Raw genomic sequence first — 24,492 nt, forward strand, 5'->3', positions numbered from 1 at the left:
AATCAAAATGCATTTCATCACAGTGACTGACAGTACACCACACCATAATTTTCAGGCAAGCAAGTACTGTAGCTGTGTATAGTAATTGAGGAACAACAATCAAGCTGCAAAAACCTCTGTTCTTGTAATTCATTGGCAAAATTTTTGACTTACTTTCTTCTTGGGTTGACTGACGTCCAGTTTCATGGAGGCGCACTTGTTCAGAGTATTCAGACGCCTGCAACAGACAAGCGCACAGTCAAATGCTGCATCTAAAGCTGCTCTTCTGGATGCGATTTGTCTGTTGTGTGTCTCTATCCATCTGCACTCTGACGCCGCTCCCTTTCAGTCTCTTTTCTTGCTTTTCACTACCACCTTCTCACATCCCTGCTGGGTCCACTTTCAGATATGCTTCTTCACTGCCTGCTTTAAACTTCTTCTCAGACACTATCTTCATTGTAGTCTGTCTACACACATGTTCCACGCTGATTTTCTTCTTCTCTTCTTCTACTTTTCTCTGCTGGCATCACACCCCTGAAATTGATTCTCAGTCCCGAACACGGCCAGCTCCTCCCCTTCACTTTTCTCCCTTCACCCTGAGGAAAGCTTCCACTGTCTCCACCTTCATTTAGGATGTGATGAGTGGCTCTTTAGCGGGGTGGTGTCTGTGTCCGTGCCTTTAAGACGGGATTGTTAAAAACACGTTTCAGGGCTCATGACCTCTGTCATTTGAAAGGATTTCAGCCCTCTAACAACACAGTAGGAAATCCTCCTTCGTTCACTGTAAACCTCTCTGTCCTCTCATACAAATGGCCAGACAAGAATTGCTCTGCACAACTTGTGTCATAGCGAAAATGACTATATAATTTAACATTTAAACAACACATTATGAGCATGTTTTATAGCTCTTGAGACACTTTCAGGGGATCTGATGTGTGTTCTCTCACGGTATAGCTGTCAGGAGCCACTAACGTTTTAATTACCACACCCTCCTCTGCCATAGACACTGGGGAGATGGGGGGTAAGCAGGAGAGAGAAAAGAAGCAGATAAGGAGCAGGATAAGCTGTTGCAACCATGTAAAGCTTTAATAAAATGAAAACAGGAGATCTGAAGAGGAAAAATCAAATACATGTGGAAAGAAACACCACAAAGTTGGGAAGTGTTGGGAAGTACTGGCATCCCTTCACTCCTTCCCCACTACTCTCACCCATTCCTCGCCCCCTGCTTTTCCCCCCGAGGGTCTCTCCTCTTTGAATGGGAGATCAGAGTTCGACAGAGGGGAGGGGAGGTGACCAGATCAAAGCTTCAAAGTATATGGGTGGGAGACGTGGAAGGGGAGTTCATTAGGGAGAGGGGGGTCAGACATCTAATGAGTAGCAGTTAGCATGAGGCCGCAGGACAAGCCAGAGAACTGAGCAGGAAAAGGAAGCTAGAATTTTTCTGGTCTTAAGTGTGTACGGGTGGAGGCATAAGTGTAAACACTGAAACGCGTCGACGTGCCGGCGTCCTTACCGACAAAGAGGCTCCACCAGATCCCGGTCCAAAAAGTCGTGGTCCCTTTTAACAGACGAAATGTCAAGCGGAAACTGGGAATCTGGATGAAAGAGACAGAGAAAATGAGTTTTTTAGTTAATGACTAACAGATAACATGAGTCTGCATATTCCTCTTTGAGTTAACTGTTAAAGAAGTCTGCTGCCACCACTGTTAACACTCCTCATCTGCATCTCAAGTTTTCTGAATGCACACACATACGCACACGCTTTCAAATCCCAAAATAGCTCAAATCCCACAGAGCGCCAATGCTAAAATGACTCAAGCTTTTTTTTATTTTGGTGATTCTCAGCGTGTGGTTGCAGACTGCAGGCTTCATGTTTGCCTGGGGAGCAGCCACAGAGTCCCAGAGCCCGGCATCCACAACCCAACATTACTGAAGCTCTCAAGTTTTCTCAGAGAAGCTGTGTGTGTGCATATGTGTGCATGTGTGTGTGTGTGTGTGTGTGTGTGTGTGTGTGTGTGTGTGTGTGTGCTGCTAAAGATGGACTGTTGTGCTTTAAGAGCAACTTCTTAGATTAGGCCATTTCCTGTTTATGTTTGAAACGTATAAAAAATCCAATGATCATCACATGAATAATTGCTATTGAGAAAGAAAGAAAGAAAGAAAGTAAGAAAGAAAGAAAGAAAGAAAGAAAGAAAGAAAGAAAGAAAGAAAGAAAGAAAGAAAGAAAGAAAGAAAGAAAGAAAGAAAGAAAGAAAGATGGGTAGATGACTATAAGAAAAGTGGTGGGTGAGGAAGGGCACAAGGAGAAAGGTGGGAGAAAGAAGACAGAAGTAGAAGCTATGAGAGTCCCAGCAGTGATAACAAGGCCTTTCCCATGACCCCTCCCTCCAGACAGGAACTGAAGCCTGGAAATAGAACGCAGTGGCCCAGAAGACGAGGATACAAGGATGGAGAGATGGCAGAAAGAGAGAGAGAAGCACAGATGGTGGAAAAATAAAACAGAGAAAGAACACAGAACGCAGAGAATAAACAAAAGGAGAGATCTGAAAGAGGAGGTCCTTGTGTGAAACAAGTCAGCTGGGTAAAAGCTGAACTTTGGCTCCTCTGTGTGCGTGATACCTTCATACAGCTGAGCGTACTGTGGAAATCCCGCTGCTCGAAGCCAGTCGCAAGCCTCCTTAGCCTCAATCTCTGAAAAGCAAAGAAAGCAGTAGAGGCATGTTGAGAGCAAACATCAACATATGCATGTTTATTTTATCATGTAGGATCTCTACTGTTCAACTATATTTTTAGTACGATGTATTTTTACAAATTTACAGCTTCTAGTTTGCATTATATATCACCACAACCAAATTTTATGGAGGAAAGTCCCCAAATGATTTCCTTTCTGAGAATCGCAGCCGAACAAGGTCAACATTTTGAAAGTCTTAATTAATAAATTGAAAAACATGATAAATCAAATTAAAGACAGACTCGCAGTGACTCATTTTCCATGATCCATCTCTGAGCGTGTTACGGAAACAGAGGAGGAACATCTCAGAAAACGAGACTTCCCTCTGGGAATTAAGAGGAATGATGAGACTGGAAAAGCTGGAAATTTGCCAGAGAAGGATGCACATTATCTTGAGTGGACAAAGGAAGCAGCGTACATTGTCTAACATTACATCTGTACTACAGATATAGATACACCAGCCTTCAGAATTGAAAGTATAAATGTATAAAGAATAAAACAGGTCAGCACGGTGCCGCCAACACCTTGAGACATTTTACAGGCATTTGTTTTACTACTTTTTTCCACAAGCCTATGTACTGCACACACCTCTAAACTGGCAGCCCTGAAATGCACAAGTGTGTGGGTATGTGTGTGTACAGTACGCTCACTTTATGAGCAGACACTTATTAAACCGCTCTGCAGCGCCTCTTTGTGCTGACAAAGACATCTTAATAATCTGGTGACAGCAATCATGTGTTTTAGGTGCAATATGACTTAAAATGCGCACTGAGACATGCTAGAAAAATACAAAAATCATAAATAATAAGGAAGTGAAAAGAATGGGAAGGAATTTACATGTGAAAAAAATGAAATGTTAAATGATAAGTATTAAAGGTCAAATAAGAGCAACTGTAACTTCATCATTTTACTTTCATGGCTCTTATCTGATCTCTCTGTCAAAGCCACACTCATTCACTCTCACGTGTCTCATTCACTCTCACAGAGGTGCTGGCACTGCCTGAGAAAGTCACCGCAGAAACACAGAGGACAAAGTTCAGCAGGGAAATAAAACAAATGTCAGACTTCACCCTCAGAGATGAGAATGGCCAGAGGAAATGATCCCATTACCACAATCCAGCAATTACAACCCTCTTCCAACATTCTCAGCATAACTCCTCTCTCTAAGTCACATATGAAGCAGCGCTCGGGGTAAAAATATTTCCAGTTCTCTGAAAATAGACTGCAGAGACCGAGAGATCCCAGAGAGAAGCATTTCATGGGCGAGAGGCTTTCAGGAGAAACGTGAAAACTTACTGGGAGCTCTCATGGTGTAGGTGATGACATGCTTCTATGCCTTTGTCCTTTGCTCAGACTGACGTTTCCTCTCCATCCCGTGGCACGTCCAGTCGCTGCTATGCAGCTTTCCGTCAAGTGGCATTGATTTTGCGCTTTCTTCCCCGCTGCCTTTCCAACCCGTGTGTTTACAACTCTGCCTCCCTCTTCCAGCCTGCCCCATGCAGGTTTTCTCTTCCCTCTAATTTTCTCCTCAACCTCCTCTCTCGCACTTTCATATTAGTTAGGATCTACATACAACATCTCTCTACTTTTACAGACTTTCTGCTTTAGGCTCTTCTTGTCATGCTTTAATTTCTTACTAATTCCTCAGATTTTTATGTGCTCATTTAAACTTATTTACTTACTTTTGCCCTCACTGCGCTCTTTCTACATCCTTCTTCTTATCAACCTTTCCTACCACATCCTCCTCTGAATCCTTCTCTCAACAAAGGATGTAGCCGCCCCGTTTGCTTCTTCCATTAAATTTACTCATCCTTGTTCCTGTCAATTGCACATCTTCGTGTCACACCATGATTGTCATTACCAGAAGTGATGTTGCCCCATGAATTCCATGAAGAAATAATTTCAGTTGACGTTTGCATCAGCCAGACCCCGAGGTCGCAGCCTGACATGTGGTGGATGCCAACTTCACATGTCAGCTGGACCTACTGGCTGGTTAGCAAGGACGCTCGAACCTTCCGTCTCTGGGTTTATAGCACAAGCCTACACATCCGAGCAACAAATGTGTACGAACACACATGCATTAGACACACTAGACATTTAGAAGAGTCCAGATGTTGCCTCCAGTGAGTCAGAGAATGCAACAAGGGTGAGACAGACAGCTGGGGTGGGGAGTGGCAGCTGAGATGGACCCTGTGGGAACACCACAAGGAGGAAGCCATACCACACCAGCTGTCTGCTTAGTGTATGTTGAGATTTTAAACACTAAAATGCGTGCATGCACAGGTTAAAAAATATGCACCACAAAGAGATTTCAGGTTTTGAATGTGAGGATGGTGATCTAGCTTGACGATCTTCTTTATGTATGGTTTCTTGACAGCCACCCTTCCACTGAGATAATTTCTGATGAGGTTTCAGTAACAGTAGATGGATCAAATGAAGGGTCAGATGCATCTCACAGGTCCTGTATCAGGTCTTTGCTTTAACTAAAGAAGTGAGAACAACTTCTGTGTTTTTCTGACAGGATGCTAGTAACAAGGTGCTTAAGCATAACATTTAAAATGGGTTCTTTGCTAAGTTTTCTGTTATGTGTAGACACAACGCTGGCTCGTTCCTTGAGTTAGGTGTCTTTTTATGCTTGAATGATTCACAAGTTAATAAAAAAAAATGTACCTCTGAAAATGGTCAAGTACAAACACTGGACTGAAAATGAGTGAAAAAGCAGCCAATGTCAAAAGAAAAAAGTTGAAAAGCCTAGAATACAAACACACACACAATGGCATACTTCATTGCTATGTTTGTGCATGTGTAATTGGCAACGGCAAAGCTGCTCTCAGCACAGGAACAAAGCACTGCCATTCATCTGTGCAGAATTTAATCAAGAGATTAATTAGTACACAAACATATTATTAGCAGGCCACAAAACACCCCAGTGCACGCAGTCAGACGGAGCTAATCCGAGCTGCCCGCCATGCTGTCTTTCAGCATATCTCACTGCACTGGTGCTGAGGAGAATATACGACAACAGGCAGAAAGCCAACAACAGCCAGACAGATGGTATGTGTACGAGTGCGCTCGACTGTGGGTTGGTCTGTGAGTTATGGTGTTCATGTGTGGGACAAAGAGGCTGTAATTTAATTTCTTACATAACAAGGGTGCCAGCAATCTGACGTAACGCATATAATTCAAACACCCGAATCTCCTCACAGCTTTTTTTAATGAAACTTTCTTTTCTCTACCTTTCATTTCCTGCTTTTCATCCCACACCAGTAACCCTGACTTTTCTGGCAGCCTTTTATCTGTGTTATGTCTGCCTCGTACTGGGTCCCAAGGACCCCAAAGTCCCCTGGATTACATCATTTCCTGTTCTAAATTTCCCATGTGTTCAAAGTGACATGTGAGCTAAGAACAGCAGCAGGAAGTTCCTGGGCTAAAGTGAAGCCCACAAGAGAGCTTTTTTTTTTTTTTTTTTTTAGTTTAATTGAATAGATTTTTTTTATAAGATCTGTCCCTTTAGTCTAAATAACACTGAGCAGTCACAGACTACACACACACACACACACACACACACACACACACACACACACACACACACACACACAGGATGCCTGGAAAGCTGCCATATTCCTACATACGCTAAAGCACTTAGTCCTTTACTCTTAAAGGTTTTTTTTAAGGCAGTGAAGAAAATGAAGAAGGAAGCAAAGGACATTAAAGAGGAATATGCCTGTTCTATCTCATGAAGTGCATCTGTGACAAATACCGAGCTTTGGAAATATACTGTGACACAGAATCGGTGGAAGCATGCACACATGAAGGACTGCAGAGTTTACTCAGTCCTACATATATGCGACATGGCACAAATGCGAGGACTGCTGTAATTAAGCAGTTGACCATAATTAATAAAGGCACAGGGCAATACTGAGTGTTACCAGATTAGATTAATAGGATGAGTGAAGAAAAGTGAAGGTCAAGCTGTATGTTTGGTTATGTCATTTTTTCTCCAACAGAGGGTGCTAAAGCATTTTGTTAGAGAAATCAAAAGAAAACCATTATGGTGTTGGCTCTTGCGTCACATATTAGCCCCTTTGTCATTTAGTGATTAGGCTGCTAATTTAAACAGGAAGGATAACATCAGAGCAGAAATGCAGGAGTTGCACTGATTTTATGAATAAAAAATCATGTTAGCATTACATACATGCGCCTCACAATTACCATATTTCAAGCCTTAAACTAAAGAGATGGACTCAATCAACAGTCGGGAGCAATCAGTCAAATAGTTAAGTGGCTGTCGATGAAATCAGATTCAGATTCACAGATTTAGGTAATAATGTCATGTGAACGCTGTGTAGCGTTTGAATCAATTCAATGAAATTCAGTTTTAATTATATAGTGCCAAATCACAACACCAGGAGCTTTTTATTGTAAAGTATAATACAGAGAAAACCCAGTGATCAAAGGACCACTTTTGAACAAGCACTTAGCAAAAGTGGGAAGGAAAAGCCTACTTTTAACAGGAAGAAACCACCAGCAGAACCAGGCTCAGAGGGGGGCAATCTGCTGCAAGACAGTGATTAGATCCACTATGAAAGCCTTTAACACATCTGTATGTCACCCATACACATTTATAAATCAGGGCAGCAGTTTGCACATTTGTTTTATGCATGAAAAGCCAATGGTTTGAGAACAGGAGGAGACACAAACCCCTTTGAGGTTGTGTCAGGAAGGGCATCCAATATAAAAGTAAGTAATCAAATATAGGGGGTTACCTGCTGTGGTAACAACTTGTGAGCAAGGAAGAAGCTCAAAGTAGCTTTATTGTACCTGGAGACATGAATTAAGCACTACTGCTGTTAAAAAGCCTCTGATTTCGGTGACCGACTGTTTAGGTCACTGAGTTGTGTTGTTTTAAAGGCTGCCTCACACTCGACCAGCTGCTGAGGAGTGGAATGCAACAGAAGTGGGTGAAGGAGACAGTGTGTTTGTGTGAGGGCTGAGAAGAGCGAAGTGCATGTAAGAGTGCAAAAATAGGAGTGAGTGAAAGTTAAAAAGTCATACCATCACCCAGCACAGGCATAAACTTGCTTCCCCGTCTACATTCCTGTTCATCTCTCTCCTCCAGCATATCACTGTTTCTTTTAGTTACTTCATATATCATCTGGATTCTTTGAGACCCATTCATCATGAAGCAGGGATAACACGTAGCACAAGACTTAACACGCTTCTGCTCCTAATTATGTGGCATGGCATTTTGAGGGAGAAAAAAAATTGACCACTAACTGCCTGATGTGTTTCAAGAGCACCAACAATGCAGCCTTACAGAGAAAGAGCATGCTGTCGTTTTCAATGAACACAGGCGGCCTTTGCGGTGACAGTGTTGTTCTGTTAAATTTACTCCTTGGGAAGCTTGAGTCACGTGACAGGAAGTGCAGGAAGTGCAGGAAGTAACCAGTCGGGTAGGGGGAAGAGACAAAAACAAGAACACTACAGCCCTCAAGCATTTGTTATGGCTTCTTTCAGATTTATGAAAGACATCTTTGGAGTGGAAGTGGCTCCACATGTCTGACTAGATGATGTTTCTTGGAATTTAGAAGTGGAAGAACCACTTCAGGTGGTTACCCTTTCATAGATTTCCCACTGAAGCATAATTAAGGCATCAGGTGGGAACCACTGTGGAATAGGCCCAATTCCAAACAGGGGAGACGCAATCTAACATTAAAGCCCTGCAATCAGAATCTTCCTTCCCCTGTTTAACAGCTGGAACACTTATCAAAGCACTTTGTGTAAATGTGCACCCAGCACTTTCCTCTCTCTTTCAATGGACAGAACAAGTGATGAGTGACATTTACACTTGGTAGGCTTCAAAGATCTAATGAGAGGTTTTTCAGTTTACTTATCAACCTATTATCACCCCCTTTTTTAAGAAAGACACACATGTGAGAAAAACAAAAAACAAAAAAAGTTGAAAACTGCATTGACATACTTTCTTATGTTTTACTGAGGCATGAGATTGAATTTAAATCAAAGGCATTAAAACATCTTCTCCATAGCTACCTTGTGCCAGCCTCCGCAGAAGCTGCTTGCGAGCAATGATGCGCGAGAGGCGCAGGGCAGAGCGCCGTTGAGGGGTGTCGCCCAGCCTCAGGTAGTAGTCCTGCCCATCGGGTGTCATGGCCTCCAGGCAGGTACTCTCACCGCTGCTCTCACAGTCACTCTCACTGTCATTACTGGCGCCCTTGGAACTGTGATCCCCGCAGTCTGTACTGTCACCGATTTCCATGTTCCTACTGTTTGTGACATCAGCACAGTCTGCACTGTCCTCTGTGCACATGCTGTCAGCGCTCTCATCCCTCGTATTGTCCACACTGTCAGCAGCGGTTAAACTCCTCGTGTCCTCATTCGCATGTTTAGCAGTTTCTGTTACGTTTGCTGTCTCTTCATTCCTTGCAGAATCTGCTCTGTCTGCATCTTCACAGTGCACTAAGCCAGCCCCGTGGACTGTACTCACTGCAGCTTCCATGTCATCCATAAGGGCCATAGTGATGTCTCCAGTCTCCATAACATAACGTTTAATCTACACTCCAAGTCTCAGGGTGGTGGATTGTAGAGTGAGCACTCCTTGTAAATTCCTGCCTTTAACATGTCCTTACTGGAAGCCAAATCAGCTCTTCTCCCTCCTGGCTCCTCCTTCCGAATCACCACAGTCTAACAAACACGCAGGTTTCATCACACCACTTGACTCAGATGGTAAACACAGGCTGACTGCTCAGCTGAGTTTGAGATGGGAGGAAGACCGACTTTCACAAGGTCCTTCCTTTGGTCACATGACCAGCAACCAATGCCCTGAGTGCTCAGGGAACGCTGCACCGCTTCCTGAGGATCTGCCAAAGAATCAATTTTGGTACGCGCCCCAGGCATTAGTGGGGATATCTGTGAGGGGACACGTAATCAGGACAGGGAAGGGGATAGGCCTGGAAAAATATACAATGCCAGCAGCCATATCCCAGTGCGAAACGGGAAGGAACAAACAGAACAATAGAGCATGTGGATTTGTGAGACGGTGCAGAGGAATGTAAGTAGGAGTAAGATGTTTGCTGCTTATGCTGAGTAGGACTGCAATGCCATTGAAGAATAAACCCACACCATCACATTTAGACCACATGACAGATATACATCACCCACTTTCCCTGCTAACACTCCTTTCACATACCAATACATCTAAATAAATCTACCATGTAGCAGATATAGTAAGCTGAAGTCTTTAATATGTGACTGAAAGTTGCCACAGAGTAACGAAACTAGGGGATAAATGTGTGGAAAGAAGTGAGTGGAAGTAGAGAAGCCATAGTTTGACCCAGATTTGCAGAATAATGGTTTACCAAGACCCGAGGACCCAAGCTGTCATCTGAATTTATTTTAGGGAGGTAATAATCGGCAGGTGAGGTAAGAGAGGGTGTGAAAAAAGCGCCATAGCAAAGTCACTTACAGGTCAGCAGTTACAGGACAGTTTTTCTTTAGCCTGCAGGTCATATACTGTGAGAAAGCTGGAAGCTACGAGTCCGAAATCCCAGAAATGCCAAATTACTCCCAGTCAAACAAGTGAAACTGTGAAACATAAAATCTGTGATTGGGTTTGATTACACCGCCCTCTTGAGGAAATCAAAATCATGATCTGCACAATTTCTCTGCAAAAGTGGAAGTTTGGACTATCTCTGTTTTCACTCGAGATAAACCGACAAAGAAAAATAAATTTGAAACACTAAGCAGGGCACTGAGTAAACGTCCCATGTGATCTTTGGCACAGACGGTTGGCATAATAATGTAATGGAGAGCTAAGTAATGGAGATGTGTGCAACCAAAGCGGCAAAGGGCAGGGCTGTAGTAAGCAGTGAGTAATATAATATTCATCGCTTTCAGTTACAGCAGGCCACGACAAGACCGAAGCTACATCGACTAGAGATGAGCCTGAAAAATCAGCTACAGCTAAAGTTTAATTAAATACGCAGCTGGAGGACACAAGAAGACCTAAAAGGACAGTACGAGGAAATGTGAAGAACCTGCTTGTTGTGAGACCTGAAATTATTGTTGAAATTATGTCAGCATGACAGCTGATTTATGCATTATTTAAAACCTGTTCTTCTCATTTACAATATAAAGCATTATTGATATAAGACATCCTACTATGTCTAACCTCTGAAAATGTTGTTTTGGTCTGTAGTTTCATTGATTTTGAGCAAGCTGTGTTTATGGCATTACTTCCATTTCTTTGTTAAGTCATCTGATGTGTCATTATCCCATTTACAGTCACGAATGGGCAAATCCTGGAGGATGTATTTAGGTCTTAAAGCAAATGAGATATTGATCAAAAAGTAGTAGCAGCACTTATTGCAGTTAACATTATGAAGCCTTTAAGTGCAAAATATCTTTGTGACAAAATAAATGAGATCACCATGCTCATAAATCATTTATGTGTGTGAGCATTAAGAAAGAAAAAGAGTTAATATTAGGAAAAAAAGCTGGAGTTCTTATTTTTGACCTTTGATAAGGTTTTAAAGTCATTTTTAAGGACAGTACTAAAGTAAACACTCTGACCTTCACAGCCAGGCAGACTTCACAATTCTGAACATCAAAGCTTGGTCACCTTTAACCTAAAGACCAAAAACTAAGGAGCTTCATGCCCAAATATTCAAGGCTCTATTAGCTCTTTGAGATGATCTAAAAAGCAGTCAGGACCATTACAGAGAAATGGACTTTAAACAGCAGGAAGCCCTGAGCCATCCAGCGGCAGATAAAATGCAGCTGGGTTTTACTTAAAGCTGGCTGAGTATTTTCAGCGCAGAAGTCAAAGGTCATCCTGAGTACGAGGCAAAGTGAGCGCCACGTCCAGTTTACAGAGCAGTGAAAATAAATCCTAGTAGGAAAGAGATGATTCAAGATCATTTCACACAGGGCCGTGCAGAAGTTTTGAGCTACTCCTGATTTTATTGTATTTTCCAAGGAAAATGGCAAATGGGTGCAAACGTGTGCAAATGGACATACCGTATATACGTTTTTTTAATGAAATTTGGAAATACAAACACAGCAGCGTGAACGCCTACCATCTCATATACTCACAGCAGTGAGCGTCATCATTTAGTTCACTTAATTGTTGCCAAGTTGCCAAATTTGCTGCATGATTAAGCAACAGTATTCTCAAAAAATACTTTCTAGAGAAATACAGTATTGTGCAAGTGTCTCATGCCACTGCGTATTTCTTTCTATTTTCCTGGGAAAATAAGAAATAGGAACAGTGATTTATGCTCAATCATAAATGCAAATACAGTATATAAGGCAAAAACAGAGTCTGTACAGCTCTGATGAGCGATTTGGCACGACCGCCTTTGTTCTTCAACATAGCCTGAACTCTGTTAGATAAGCTTTCTTGTAATATCTTTAAGTAGATTCTTTTTTTAAAAGATCCCACACTGCTTCAGTTGGGATCATTTTCATGATGAAAGTGAAGCTGTTGCTGATCAGATACATTTTAGATGGTATTGCATGATGAATCGAACTCTGATGGTGGTTTTCTGTATTTGTAATTCCATCAGTTTTGACCATATCTCCAAAACACCAAATCACAACAGAGCCTCAACTGTACTTTACATATCACTGTAGATACTCCTCCTGACATCCAGAAACAGTTCAAACTTATGGAAATCTAGATTCCATATGACCTGTTGCCACCGATTTTCAGTCCAGTTCTTGTGTAATTTGGCATACCTCACCCTTTATTCTGTTTCCCTCCTTTAAAATGGCTTCTTGACAACCACCCCTCCAATGAGATCATATCTGATGAGGCTTGAACAGTAGATGGCTCAACTGACAGGTCAGACTCATCTCTGAGGTCATGTGTCAGGATTTTTTTTCAGATACTGGTCATCTCCTGTAATCTTTAGGATTACAGCAAATGAACCAAAAAGATCTTCCCAAAGATGTTTGGGATCATTTAGAATCACACTGGTTGAAACTTTAACTACTATCAAACTATGTTATGTTTGGTATTTTTCATAAATTAACTAAAGAAATGGGAACAAATTATGTATTTTTCCAACAGGCAGCGAGTATGACAGTGAATCAGTTCTTTGCTAAATTGTTATCTATGGACACAAACACAAGTAATGTGCCTTTTTTCTGTTTAATAGTCAGGTACAAGGATTGGACTGAAAATTAGTGAAAAAGCAACCAATGTCCAAAGAAAACCTATGAAAGACCTTCAGAAAATCTGGAGAACTATCACTCGACCACTTTAAAATGACAACAACATTTGGTTCCTGAAAACAAAATATGACAAAATGCATGGTGGTTCAAGACTTTTGCACGTTCCTGTGTGTTTGTGTAAATTCTTTCTTCTGCATCGGTGTTTTCTAACAAACCGACACGCACACGAACACATAAACTCCCACACCAAAGAAACTCAGGCTCGCAAAAGCCACATTCAAAGGGAGACCCACACTTACTACTAACTCAAAAATCTGTGGAATTACAACTAAATCCAGGTGCTATGCTGTACTCTCAATTCTCTCTCTCACACACACAAAGATACACACACTCTCTGCTTTTTTGCATCTGCCTCTTGACTTTTGCTTAATATGCACAATCTTTGAATTACATCTGGTAATCAGTGCAGGGTTTCTTTTTTTAAAAAAGATGCTCACATTATTTGCCATGACTACATGTCAGTGAATTTAATCCTGTGCTGTTTATCACCATCAAAATAAAATCAGCCTCGTCTGGAAAATTACTTACAGTATTTCTTCCCCCCCCCCCCAAACAAAAATACAAAACAGGTTTAAATTCATAACATTTGACTAGCATGGATTCTCCAGATATTCCACTGTCCTGACTAATTCATAGGGTGGAAAATGCACTTCTGAATGCCAGCATAACTGTAAGGCCAGATGTGCACATTTTTAAGGATTCCCCATCCCCATATCAGATCCAGACAGATGTGAACTGTGTGCCTTTGAGCTGATGCGTTCAGCAGTAGGATGAAGGAGGGGTGCTGGATGAGGGGCTGTGGGTTTGGGGCTCTGAAAGGAGGATGGAAGGGCTAGAAATAAGGAAAAAGAGGATTACACAGCCAGCAGGTGTTCTCTGATGCTTCCTTAGGCAGATACTCTCTTTCTAATTGTGCACAAAGATTCACTAAAGCAACAAACACTGTAGTAGCTGTCCTTCATGCAATGCTGAAAACAATCTTTAGCAGGGCTCCAGCATCATTTTGCTGGCCGTGCATGCAATCTATCACTGCTAAGCACTGTAATACACCATGAATAGGCACACTGACTTTGACCGACATCCTGGTCTGTGGTGGTTTGTGTTGTCGTGAATGTGGGAATGTTCATCGTTTAATTTGCTTAAGAGGCGCACATCTCGGTAATTACATTAAACTGAGGGGACAGCTGTAGCTCTCTGACGCACAGTTTAGAGAGGGGGAGAGAGAGATGGTAAACTCTGCGCATCCAGGCCAAATACAGAGCAAACCCAGCGACCCTTCCAAAAAAAAAAAAAAAAAAGGGGGGGGGGGGGGGGGGGACCTGCTGCATTGTGAGAATATTTCACTCCTTCTCCGGACGACATAATCCGAAATAATAAACAGCGAGAATAAAATAAGTGAAAGTAAACCAGAGTCCGGATTAGAACAACAGATAGTGAATGATTGGCATCTGGACCCCCCTTCTTTGGACTCCTGTCCACAGCACATGCCTGGGTGCTGTTTTGAGGACTAAATTTGACAATGACCTTCCCAAAATACCAGGGTGCGCGCTGCTGTGACGCTACAGGCAAACAGCTCTATATGCAGCACATAGGCTGAAGATAAACTTCTGTCTTCTAATAATATTATAAGGTCTAAAGGAATAAATACGATGGTGCGTAAAATCATACAACCAAAGAGTGAGGGAAAAATAAGGCAAATGTTCAACCACTTAGAAAGAAAACAGAAAAAAATCTGAATTTTCAGACCAGGATTTTATGAAAAAAAAGTAAGTGGTGGTTTAATGCAGCCTAGCACGTCATTATTCTTACTGTGGTTACAGTTAGGCTGTTTCATCTGTGAGGACAAGCTGCATCCCGCATATTTGTATTTGGCTCTGACCTGCTAACCGTCTCTCCCGGACATTTCTCCACAGCAGATCCCAAGCCTTGGACGTTGAGTCCCGCAGCTGCTCGCTGATCGACCGCCGCAGCTGTAGCTTGGCAGACTTTCGCTGGGTTGTCATTGCTGTGCAGCCGGACTCATATTCCCCCGACTATTAAAAAAACGAAACCACTGCTCTTGTCAACCACACGCTCATTCCTCAGCTCCTTTATTCCGCTATGCGAACAGCCCGGGATGAGGCAGTGCGCCCCGGCTTCTGCGTCTGGCTGCCGCAATAGTCGTCACTGCTACACCTGGTATACAGCTCCTCTAGCGCTGCGTCACCTTCCTGTACCAGTGGAGGCGGATGAGGTCCTACCGGCAGGATCCTTACCCCCTCTAAAAAATGATGTACTGATTTAACAAATTCTGCATTTCTGCCCTACTCGTCCACGTCTGTAGGGCGGAGATGCAGAAATGTTAAAACATAACTTCTGCATGTGAGGCGTGAACTCTGACAAGGCGAGCCAGATGTGAGAGGCGGCCCCCCGCCACAAGGGTTGGACTCGCTCTCTCTCAAACACACGCAAACACACACACAAGAACCAAACCTAGTCTACGCGTTCTCCACGCCACAAACCCACCCACTCACCCAAACAAGGATCTCTTTCAATCCCAGTAGGCTACTGGTAACACAGCCAGGACAGACGAGCCTAAAATAAAAACACACCGGCATGCTGTGCTGAATCTAAGAGTTTAAAATGATTTAACTGAACGCGCAGGATGTGATTTGGAGCTGTGTGTCGACCAATCCTGTCTATGTTTTGGGAATCTTAAATTGCATGAATAATTATTGAAATTGCTTGATCAATTCAGCAAGAATCTCAAACTCAGTGGAAAGACATCTGCAAATATCAGCAAGCAGCAACCACAGATTATCTCCAGGTAAAGAGCAGATTTTCCTTCGTGTTAACCATTAACTTGTGAGTGGAGGTTAACGAGGTAGAGAATATGCATAATTAAAGTCTGTTTGTGTTTAGAATTGTGGTATTGTAAAAATTGAAAAATAAAATATGTCTTTCTGTTGCTGGCTACAGCGTGCCCCTTGATATTTTGGGACTGAATCTGCGCTTTGGTCACAGGTCTGACCTCAGAGAGCAGCTGAGAGGGCTTTGGTACTCAGGAACTTAATTTTTTGTCCTCCGTTTCTGTTTCTTTTAAATTCTGTCAGAAATTATAACAACTAGCTAAGACAATCTTTAAAACTCGAGGTGATGTTTCCAACACGTTTGCAATTACCAATAGAAAGCATCAGCAAATTCTCAAATTTAAAATGCTGAATCATGATGTGGCTGCTTTAAAAATGTCTGTCTGTGATCTTAACACCATACAAGCTGCCAGTTTTGTACAGGACAAAGAAAAATTGCAATAAAGCTCTCACAGATGTGTTTTGTGCTTCAGGGAGTTTCTAACTTTACCTGTAACAGCACTAACTGGTGATTGAGTAACTGACTTTTTCTTGACTAACTGAGATAAAGTCGCGTACTGCTGCTGCCAGCAGCCTAAAGTGAAAGTGCTCGAGCATGTGAGCTGCCTCTCTTTCAGAGCCACATTCACCCCTCTGACAGGTTAAGAGGTGGGAATTTCAGAGATTCCCATGTCATTCCAGGAATGCCAGACCGAGCGATCAGACCGACCAGGACGCTCCTCGGTTGCCGTCTGCCTGATACCATCGGATGTCCTGTTTGTGGTGTTAAATTGCAGGTCAGCAGGGATCCAGTGAGCAGAGACCTGATTCAATAGTTCATCTTGTCGAAACACGCTAGACACCCTGAGCGGTCAGCAGAATCCTGAGGTTATCTGGCTGCCAAATGCTGCTTTACTGGCACGGCTCACCATCTTAGTCGAAGCACTGAGGAAATATTTGGCGACATAATTCCACCCAGAATGTGACTTGTGCAGCTGAAATTGCTCCACATCAAAGACGGTGAAGGTGATGGAGGCTGGAGGCTGGTCTAACTTTCCCTGCTTTGCCCTGCATGACACAGAGTAAGTTGACAGTTTAGCTGCAGAGTGTCCCATTGATTCATATTCTTTCACTTCTGAGACTGGAGTATGAACCTGTAGTCAAACAGCTGGAAGGATAAAAGAGGGGAACGTGTGCATGGGAGGAAAAAAAGAAGAGGGGCAGAACTACTTAAAGATGAGAGAATGCAAAGATAACATTAAATCATTTGCTTTATAATTCCTGTTTTCATTACTTTAATCAAACAAGCAAGTAATATTTTTGCAAAAAGAGGATAAGACAAATGCCGATCTGTCTTTTACATTTACACATACTCAAAACAGAAACAGAAAAATGAAAGAGGAGAAGGGGGGAGGATGCCAGGCAGCCCCCATAGAAATGTAGGTGTGTACTAATGATGCTGAGAATGCTGGGAGGCTATGCGGAGGCAGTGCACCTGTGTGTCATCCAAGGAATTGTGAATTAAATAAAATATATGATGATAATGATGACAGCATGCAAAAAGAATAAGGCTGTGCAGAAGTTAAGCATGTATGTGCTTTTAAAACAAGTAACACATGCCTTAAGGGGAGCCATGAAAAGCACAAACAAGGTTCTTATTTCCAGCTGCAGGCATCTGGAGTAAAGCAAAGCCAGATTCCGCAGCACTCTTTGGTTCACAAAAACATAAACATTAACTCTTTCCATTCACATAAAAAAAAAAATCTAGTGTACATGTTGCAGCAAAGCACAGCTGACAAACTAAAGAGAAGCTGGGTTACGTGGAAAAGCAGAAAGCGTGTGCCGTGGGTCACTTTACAGAGTGCTGCAGGTAAAACCAAACCTTTGCTGTCATTAGAGCTCACTGGTTGAATATGTAAATAGACGACACTAAACGAGGGAATATATTTTGGAAAAGAAAAATTTAATGAGTCTTACACTTTGTTGCTATTGAAGGCATTCACAGTGTGCAGCGTGTCCTTAAAAATTATGAATAAACTGGACAAGAGAATACAAAAGATGTGGTGGGCTAAAATAATCTCCAGCAGACGAACAGTGTCTGAAAATGTCCATAAGAAACAGTAAATAATCCACCAAAGAGCTGCCACGGGACCTGAGAGATGTATCTGGATGTTCACTGAGGTCATTCTTAAGGAAGGGAAACAGGGAGTAAAAGGTGACGTATGCAAAGTTACAGAAGAACTGGACTAAAAATCAGTGGCAACAGGTCTTCATGAAGTGATGAATCCAAATTTGAACCTTTTATCTAAAATAACTGAGATTATATATGTATCACGATCTGGAGGAATGTACAACAGTGAGTATCTACACGCATGTGTAAAACACGGTGGAGGCTCTGTCATGGCTTGGGGAACTAATAAATTAAATTTAAAACCTTTACCTTCTAGTTTTAGAGTGGCCCACTGTGTTTGAACACTTATGTACATCTATTAATGCATAGCTGAAACTGGGTAACTAATGAATTATTATTTTTACAAAACAATTAATAAAGAAGAATACTAATAATAATAATTAACCAAGAAACATGAAATAATTACATACTGTGTTTACAAAAAACCCACATAATAACGCACTTATGAGGTTCTTCTGTGTTGTTTGTATATATCAGTACAATGAGAGTGAAAAACTGGTCTCTGACTGCACTTCTCTGAAAACTGCATCCCGGGAGTTGGATCCACAGTCCGTCAGTTTTGGGTTTCATCCCTGTGATGTCGAAGGCTGTGATATGTGGATGCTAAGCTGGTCCGTGAGGTCAACCTCTGCTTTGGGCAGAGAGAACGAGCACCACAGGATCACCGTCTCTCACAGCAGCAGGCAATCAAAACACCAAACCCAACACATTCCAGCTCTCAAACAGCCAATCAAAGCAGCACAACTGATATTTTCTGGGCAGACCCTGTATCTGAATTTCTGAACAAATACACAGCAGAGCATGGGCGTCTCCACCAGGGGAGCAATCAGATCTTGCAGTGGCTACAAAAAAAAGAATGTACAGGGATGGTTTGGGAAAGGCTGCTGTCTTCCAGGGGCAGAGGAGGAGGAGGAAGAACAGGAAGAGAAATCAAGTTTCTCCTGCTTTTTTCCTATCAGGTCATTTAAGGTTGCAAAGATCGTGCAGCCAGTGCCCGTGCATGTACTGATCACAAAGACCATTACACGCACTGTCTTTTTTTCCATCCATATGCTTATGTACATAGTCATCTTCTAAGGCCTGCACATTCTTTCCCAGAAAAATGTAACCCTGTCGAAGGCTTCGCTCATTCACCGCAATAAAATTACTGTAAAAAGTCAATAGCTGCACACAGAGACTGGGTTAGCGAGTTCAGTCTAATCAATGATTTAACAGATCACGTGACCAAAGACCGTGACAAAACCATCTCACCAAACTACTCTCTCAACGTTTCTTTAAATGCTCCATGTCCTCTCAGCTAACATGTACCCTCTATCCATTTCTCCTCCTCTTGCACTAGCTCATTTTTCTTTTCCTCATCCCTGCTACTCCCTCCCTGCTCCCTGTCTTCTATTTTCAGCAACACTCAGTCATTCAGGCCAAGCAGCAAAGCTCGCTGGACCCAACAGTTTGAGCTTGAAGAGCATGCATATAACCTCCTTTCCCCCCCCCCCCTGTGTCACTTACAAAGGCTTACCTCATCTGTGTGTGGCAAAAATACTCATTTCAGTCAGTAAATTTAATTGTCATCGTGTCACCTGCAGTGAGTACCAGCAGCCCACTTGAGTGGAAAACCTTCAGATTAAATGAAACCATTGAACAGATGGCACTGTGTGACCTCGACCTAAATTCCTACCTCATACTATGTGTTTTAGTTATCCATGAGAGCACACACACACACACACACTTACACGCCCACCCACAGACACACACACGTAATCATCTTACACTGAATCACAGTTATTCCATATGCTCACATCCTCAGAAAGTATTATGAAGGCTAACTCTTTAGGATTCAGATCACATCTGTTAATGTGCTCAATCTTGGTTGTGTACTTTACCTTTAGCAGCCTAACATGAAATAAAAATACTGCCCTTTACAAGTAACCCAGCCACAGAAAAGGGCGGGTCACAAGCCAGGGCACTCGTAGTACTGGTCACAATGCTGAAAAAATAAGAAGGGTTGCATCAGGAAGGGCGTAAGGCGTAAAATCTTTGATCAAGAATGAGATTCATTCCCAATGGAAACTATGCGACTGCTGGAGGAAGACAAAGAAAGGAGAGACGGAAAGGGAAGAGTGTCAGGGTGAGAGTAGAGACATTAAATTCAGGGACTAAATGTAGGTAGAGGGCTGGCTGATGTGATGGAGAGAATGAAGCTGGATATACCTGTGCATGCAGGAAACAAGAGGAATGAAAGTCAGTATAAGCAAGACAGAACACATGTGTGTGAATGAGCAAGAGGTGTAGTTAGTAAAGGTGGATGGGTTTAAATACCTGGAGTTAACCACCCACAACAGACATTGCAAGAGAGAGGTGAAGAAAAGAGTGCAGGCTTACACAATGATAGGTTTAGATGGTAGTGAGCCCTGATATGATGTATGGTTTGGAGACGGTGGCACTGATGAAAAGGTGGCAGAGTTTAAGGATGAGATTAGAAATGAGTTGGTTTTTTAGATGGTTTAGACATGTACAGGGAAGACATAGTTGAAATAGTAGGCAAAGGATGTTGAAGATAGATCTGCCAGGCAGGAGGAAAAGAGGAAGAGCACAGCAAGCATTTTTGGATGTAGTGAAGGCGGACATGCACAGGGTTGGTGTGACAGAAGAAGAAACTAGGGATAGAGCTGATGCTGTGGAGACTCCTACGGGGAACAGCCAAAAGAATAAGACAACACTACCATGTACACGTCACTGTTGCTTCTATTTAAGGATACAAGTTTCCACAGAGGTAAATATAAAAAAAACATGAAACATCCTCAAAGAAAAGTAGGCCTTTCTCTTAGTGCTAGCTTTTATGACTGACAAAAGCTGCAGTGTTTAGTATTCAGAACTGATATTGCTGTTTTGACCTTTGAAACATCAGAGCGATGCTGTGATTGGCAGGTGCTTCCAGCAACAGCAGACAGTGAACCCTCAGCATGAGCGGAAATAAGTAGTGGGGACAGACAGACAATGGTGGCACTCAGACGAGAACAGAGTTAAACCCAAATAAGACAAAAAAGTCAAATGAGATGTAAAATCTGTTTACCAAAAATCTTGAAGATATTAAATTTTCAAGAGAAAAAAAAAGCCTGAGTGAAAATGATTCTTTTCCTAGACCCGGGGCTTAGAGTACGCTTGGGGAGTGTGATCGTGTGTACAGCGTCTCTTTATGTCTGTCTCCACGTTGGTTGAGTGTGGAGTAAGTGCATATGAGAGCATGAGGGTGGGAATGGATGTTTGTATCTGTGTGTGCCTGTATGCCTGTGTCTATGTGTCAGGTTGGGTATCTGATGCCACCTTTCTGGGGACAACTCAGGACCTCTAAGATATGGAGGCCTATCTCCCCCCACCACCACTTCCCCTGCCAGTGGCAGACGCCCTCAGACATCGGTGCGTTGGTGGTTCTTTGTGTCCGGGGATGGGCGTCCAGGTACACACCGGCTCACTCCTTGGCGGCCGCTTATCGGGGCCTGGAGCCTGGGGCTCGCTCGGGCCACTTCGGAGGTGGGGTGCCCCCGGCCTCTCGGCCTGGGGCTCGGTCACTCAGGCACGGCTGGCTGCCGGCGGAGCTCACGGGCGCGTCACTGCAACTCCCCCTGGCTTCTGCTCCGCGGCTGCTGAGTGAGCCCTCATCTGGGACTCTCCTCAGCTCTTTCTGGGACAGTGGCGCGGCTGCCCCTCTGTTGGTCTTCCTTGGTCTCTTGTGTTCTGGGGCCTCTGGATGTCTGGAGTTTTGATCTCCTACATACCTGCTTCATGCCCTGGAGGACGGGGCTGTGGCCCCCCCACACCCTCTAGCAGATCATTACATGAAGGAACCTTTTAAAAAACAAAAAACAAGCGCGTCCATGCTCACAGGTGTACACACGGGTGATCACGCTCCTACCTCAAAGCACACTGTGTTCTGTTGATCTGATGTGCTGCACAATAATGTTTAACATTTAGTATTTACTGTCATATTCCCATATATCATTGTGATGCTGTTTATTCTATTACTCTTGTTCTCTTCTGCTTGTTTTCTTTTTTCTTTCTCAGCAGGTGATCCAGGTGATTGATATATGCATTTTTTTCTCTTCTTTTTTTTCCTGCCCGTTCTGTTGGTTTTTGTTTTTTGCCCTTCTCCCCCGTCCCTCTTCTCAACTGTTTCTCTTTCCCTCTTTCTTTCTCCCCTTCTTTCCCCCAGTCAAGTCTGTCCCGTATTCAGTAAGTGAAAATAAAATAAACAATAAAAGGTGAATCAAATGGACCATTATGGCAAGGCTGGGATGGTCAATTTGGTAAAGTAAATCCGTTGGGCATCTTTGTTTGCCTTTAGACAACAATTCTGATGGCAAAAGAGCCAAACGGGACAGGCAAAAAGAAAAAAAAAGATTCTTTGATGTTTCTGCATCAGTCATTGAGGAATGCTGTACTCCGGTCACCTCCCTCAGAAAAAAGAGCCGGAGGAGGGGAAAGTGGGTCAGGAGCTCATTCAGAGTTTCTATCCGCACACTCTTCAGTAACAACAACAACAACTTCCCTTGTCCAGCCTGTGAAGATAAGTCTGTTGATACTGTCCACCTCCTATTCTGGGGACTGGATCACCTACAGGATATGGCTATTACTGTGGCCCACCCGAGGCGTGAGACACAAAGTGATGGTCTTGGCATGTGGACCAAAGGGGAGAGACGATGCAGATGGGAAAAAGAGGAAAGCAGGCTCGAAGGAGACAGAGGAGGAGAGAGACGAGGGGGTTTGCAAGCTAAATGGAGAAGACCATGGGGTGCAGACTGTGGCATGGAAGAAGAAGGACCTGGGGCATGACCGGGAGGGGGGTCTATAGGGAAACTCCACAGGTCATTGAAGTGCAGATCATATGCTGATAAGACCTCCTTATTGCCCTCTGTCTCGTTTTAAAGACACTAGCTGTTAAAATAAACATTTTTTACCTGGAAAATCCTCAAGGACTAACTTCCTTCCTGGAGCCCTCAGTGTTGGGATAGGGTTTCAAGACCACACACAGTAAACACATAAGTTTGCATAAGATAAACATAAAAACATACCACCAATACTCACACCAAAATATACATAGAAATACACAAGTAGTACAGTTGAATGTTTGAAGCGTTTGTTACAATTAACTACAAGTGTATGATTACGGTGAAACATTTAGACTAATCAGACTGAAACTCGAGTCGCCGTGTCTTCTTCACGTTCGCTATATTTAGTCAGTCTGTTTGTCTAAGACTGGCTGAATGTTTACATAACAGCAGCTGTTATTAATATTTTCACATTATTAATAAATCAAATGGTGTTTTGTGTGTTAAAGGATGTGACAAGCTCACAGAGTTATCATCCATCTCAGTTCTGCTCCGCTCTGAGCACTTGTGGAGCATTTTATGCCTTGACCTGCTCGTTGTTTTTTGGTGATTGATTATGACCTGTGGCACAGCTCCGAGGCCTGTGCTATGAAGCAAGTTCAACATACAGAGGATGTCATTCCGTTATCTCGATTCACGTACCCTAAGTAAACCCAGGCTTTCCCTCTGTGTGTTCACATGAGCAGAGACTCGTTGGCAGCATCTGACCAATCACAATTACTTAAGTGTAATGTTTAAGAGTAAGTGTACTGGCAACCGAGTGGCTGACTTTCCAAAGGAGGATGAAACGATATGATGGGCCAATGTGAAGAGGTTAATCACACAGAAAGAAAAACACAGAGTATTTGAGAGGAGAATCGTTGTAATGTAAAAGCGTGCGCTTTATCTTCTTTGGTCAGTCACATTGGGATAGAGACGATATATTAATAACGTTTAGCCTATTTGAAGCCAGGAAAGAAAGTTGGTAAAAATGCCTAATGCCAAAAACTGATCACATATCACACATATCACAGCTCTGTTAGTAAGACAGAATAATCTGAGAATCTGAGAGAATTCCTGGGGAATTCTGGTTTTATATCTATACCCTGGGGTATATTATGCTGCTGGTTCTTGTGCCTGAGTTTCAGTTTTGCACTTTCAGTAATTATTCCTGTTTGGGGTCTTGGTTTCTGTCTTTTAATTCGCAGGTCTTAGCTTGATCATAGCTATCTGGAGTCTGCTCAGGTTTAGAGTTTTCAGTTTATTTTACATTCCCTGTGTTTCCCGAATCCTAATGTCAAGTATGTGTGGTGGGTGTTTTTAGGACTTATTTCCAGTTTTATTTTGATAGTTTCTTCTTCTTCTTTTCTATTTAGTTTTGTTTCTCCTCTCTTGTTTTCCCTCATTAGTGTCTACTGTGTCTCCCAGACGTCTCCACTCTGCCCCAGTCACCCTTCTGTCTATATTTTCTTTCATCTGTATTTAACATTTGGATGGTTCTCACTGTTTGTTACATTTTCTGTTGTCATTTCTGGACACATTTTAATTAAATAAGTAAAACTAACTGCAAGACTCTAAAGTCTGTACTGACGTTAATTGTGGAAACAAAAGAATTTATGTCATTATTTTTGTAGCATAAGTAACCAT

General features: G+C 42.7%; 1 protein-coding gene across 3 annotated transcripts in view; it reads right to left on the minus strand.

Moving 5' to 3' along the window:
- The window catches only part of stard13a (StAR related lipid transfer domain containing 13a), a 50,531-nt gene that overhangs the window by 9,628 nt on the left and 16,411 nt on the right, over nucleotides 1-24,492 (minus strand). For 2 of the 3 annotated variants that reach the window (XM_085289224.1, XM_085289226.1), the window contains 3 exons: nucleotides 2,599-2,670; nucleotides 1,493-1,574; nucleotides 154-217 (listed from right to left, as the gene is read on the minus strand). In XM_085289224.1, coding sequence (XP_085145350.1) covers nucleotides 154-217; nucleotides 1,493-1,574; nucleotides 2,599-2,670 — 218 coding nt within the window. Of the gene's footprint in view, nucleotides 1-153; nucleotides 218-1,492; nucleotides 1,575-2,598; nucleotides 2,671-8,761; nucleotides 9,490-24,492 lie in introns of those variants that run through there. The other variant, XM_085289225.1, reaches the window with a different exon arrangement.

Source organism: Mchenga conophoros, linkage group LG10 (assembly GCF_057382185.1).
Source record: "Mchenga conophoros isolate Kocher_MC1m ecotype Shallow Benthic linkage group LG10, M_conophoros_male_GT1.1, whole genome shotgun sequence".
NCBI lineage: Eukaryota > Metazoa > Chordata > Actinopteri > Cichliformes > Cichlidae > Mchenga > Mchenga conophoros.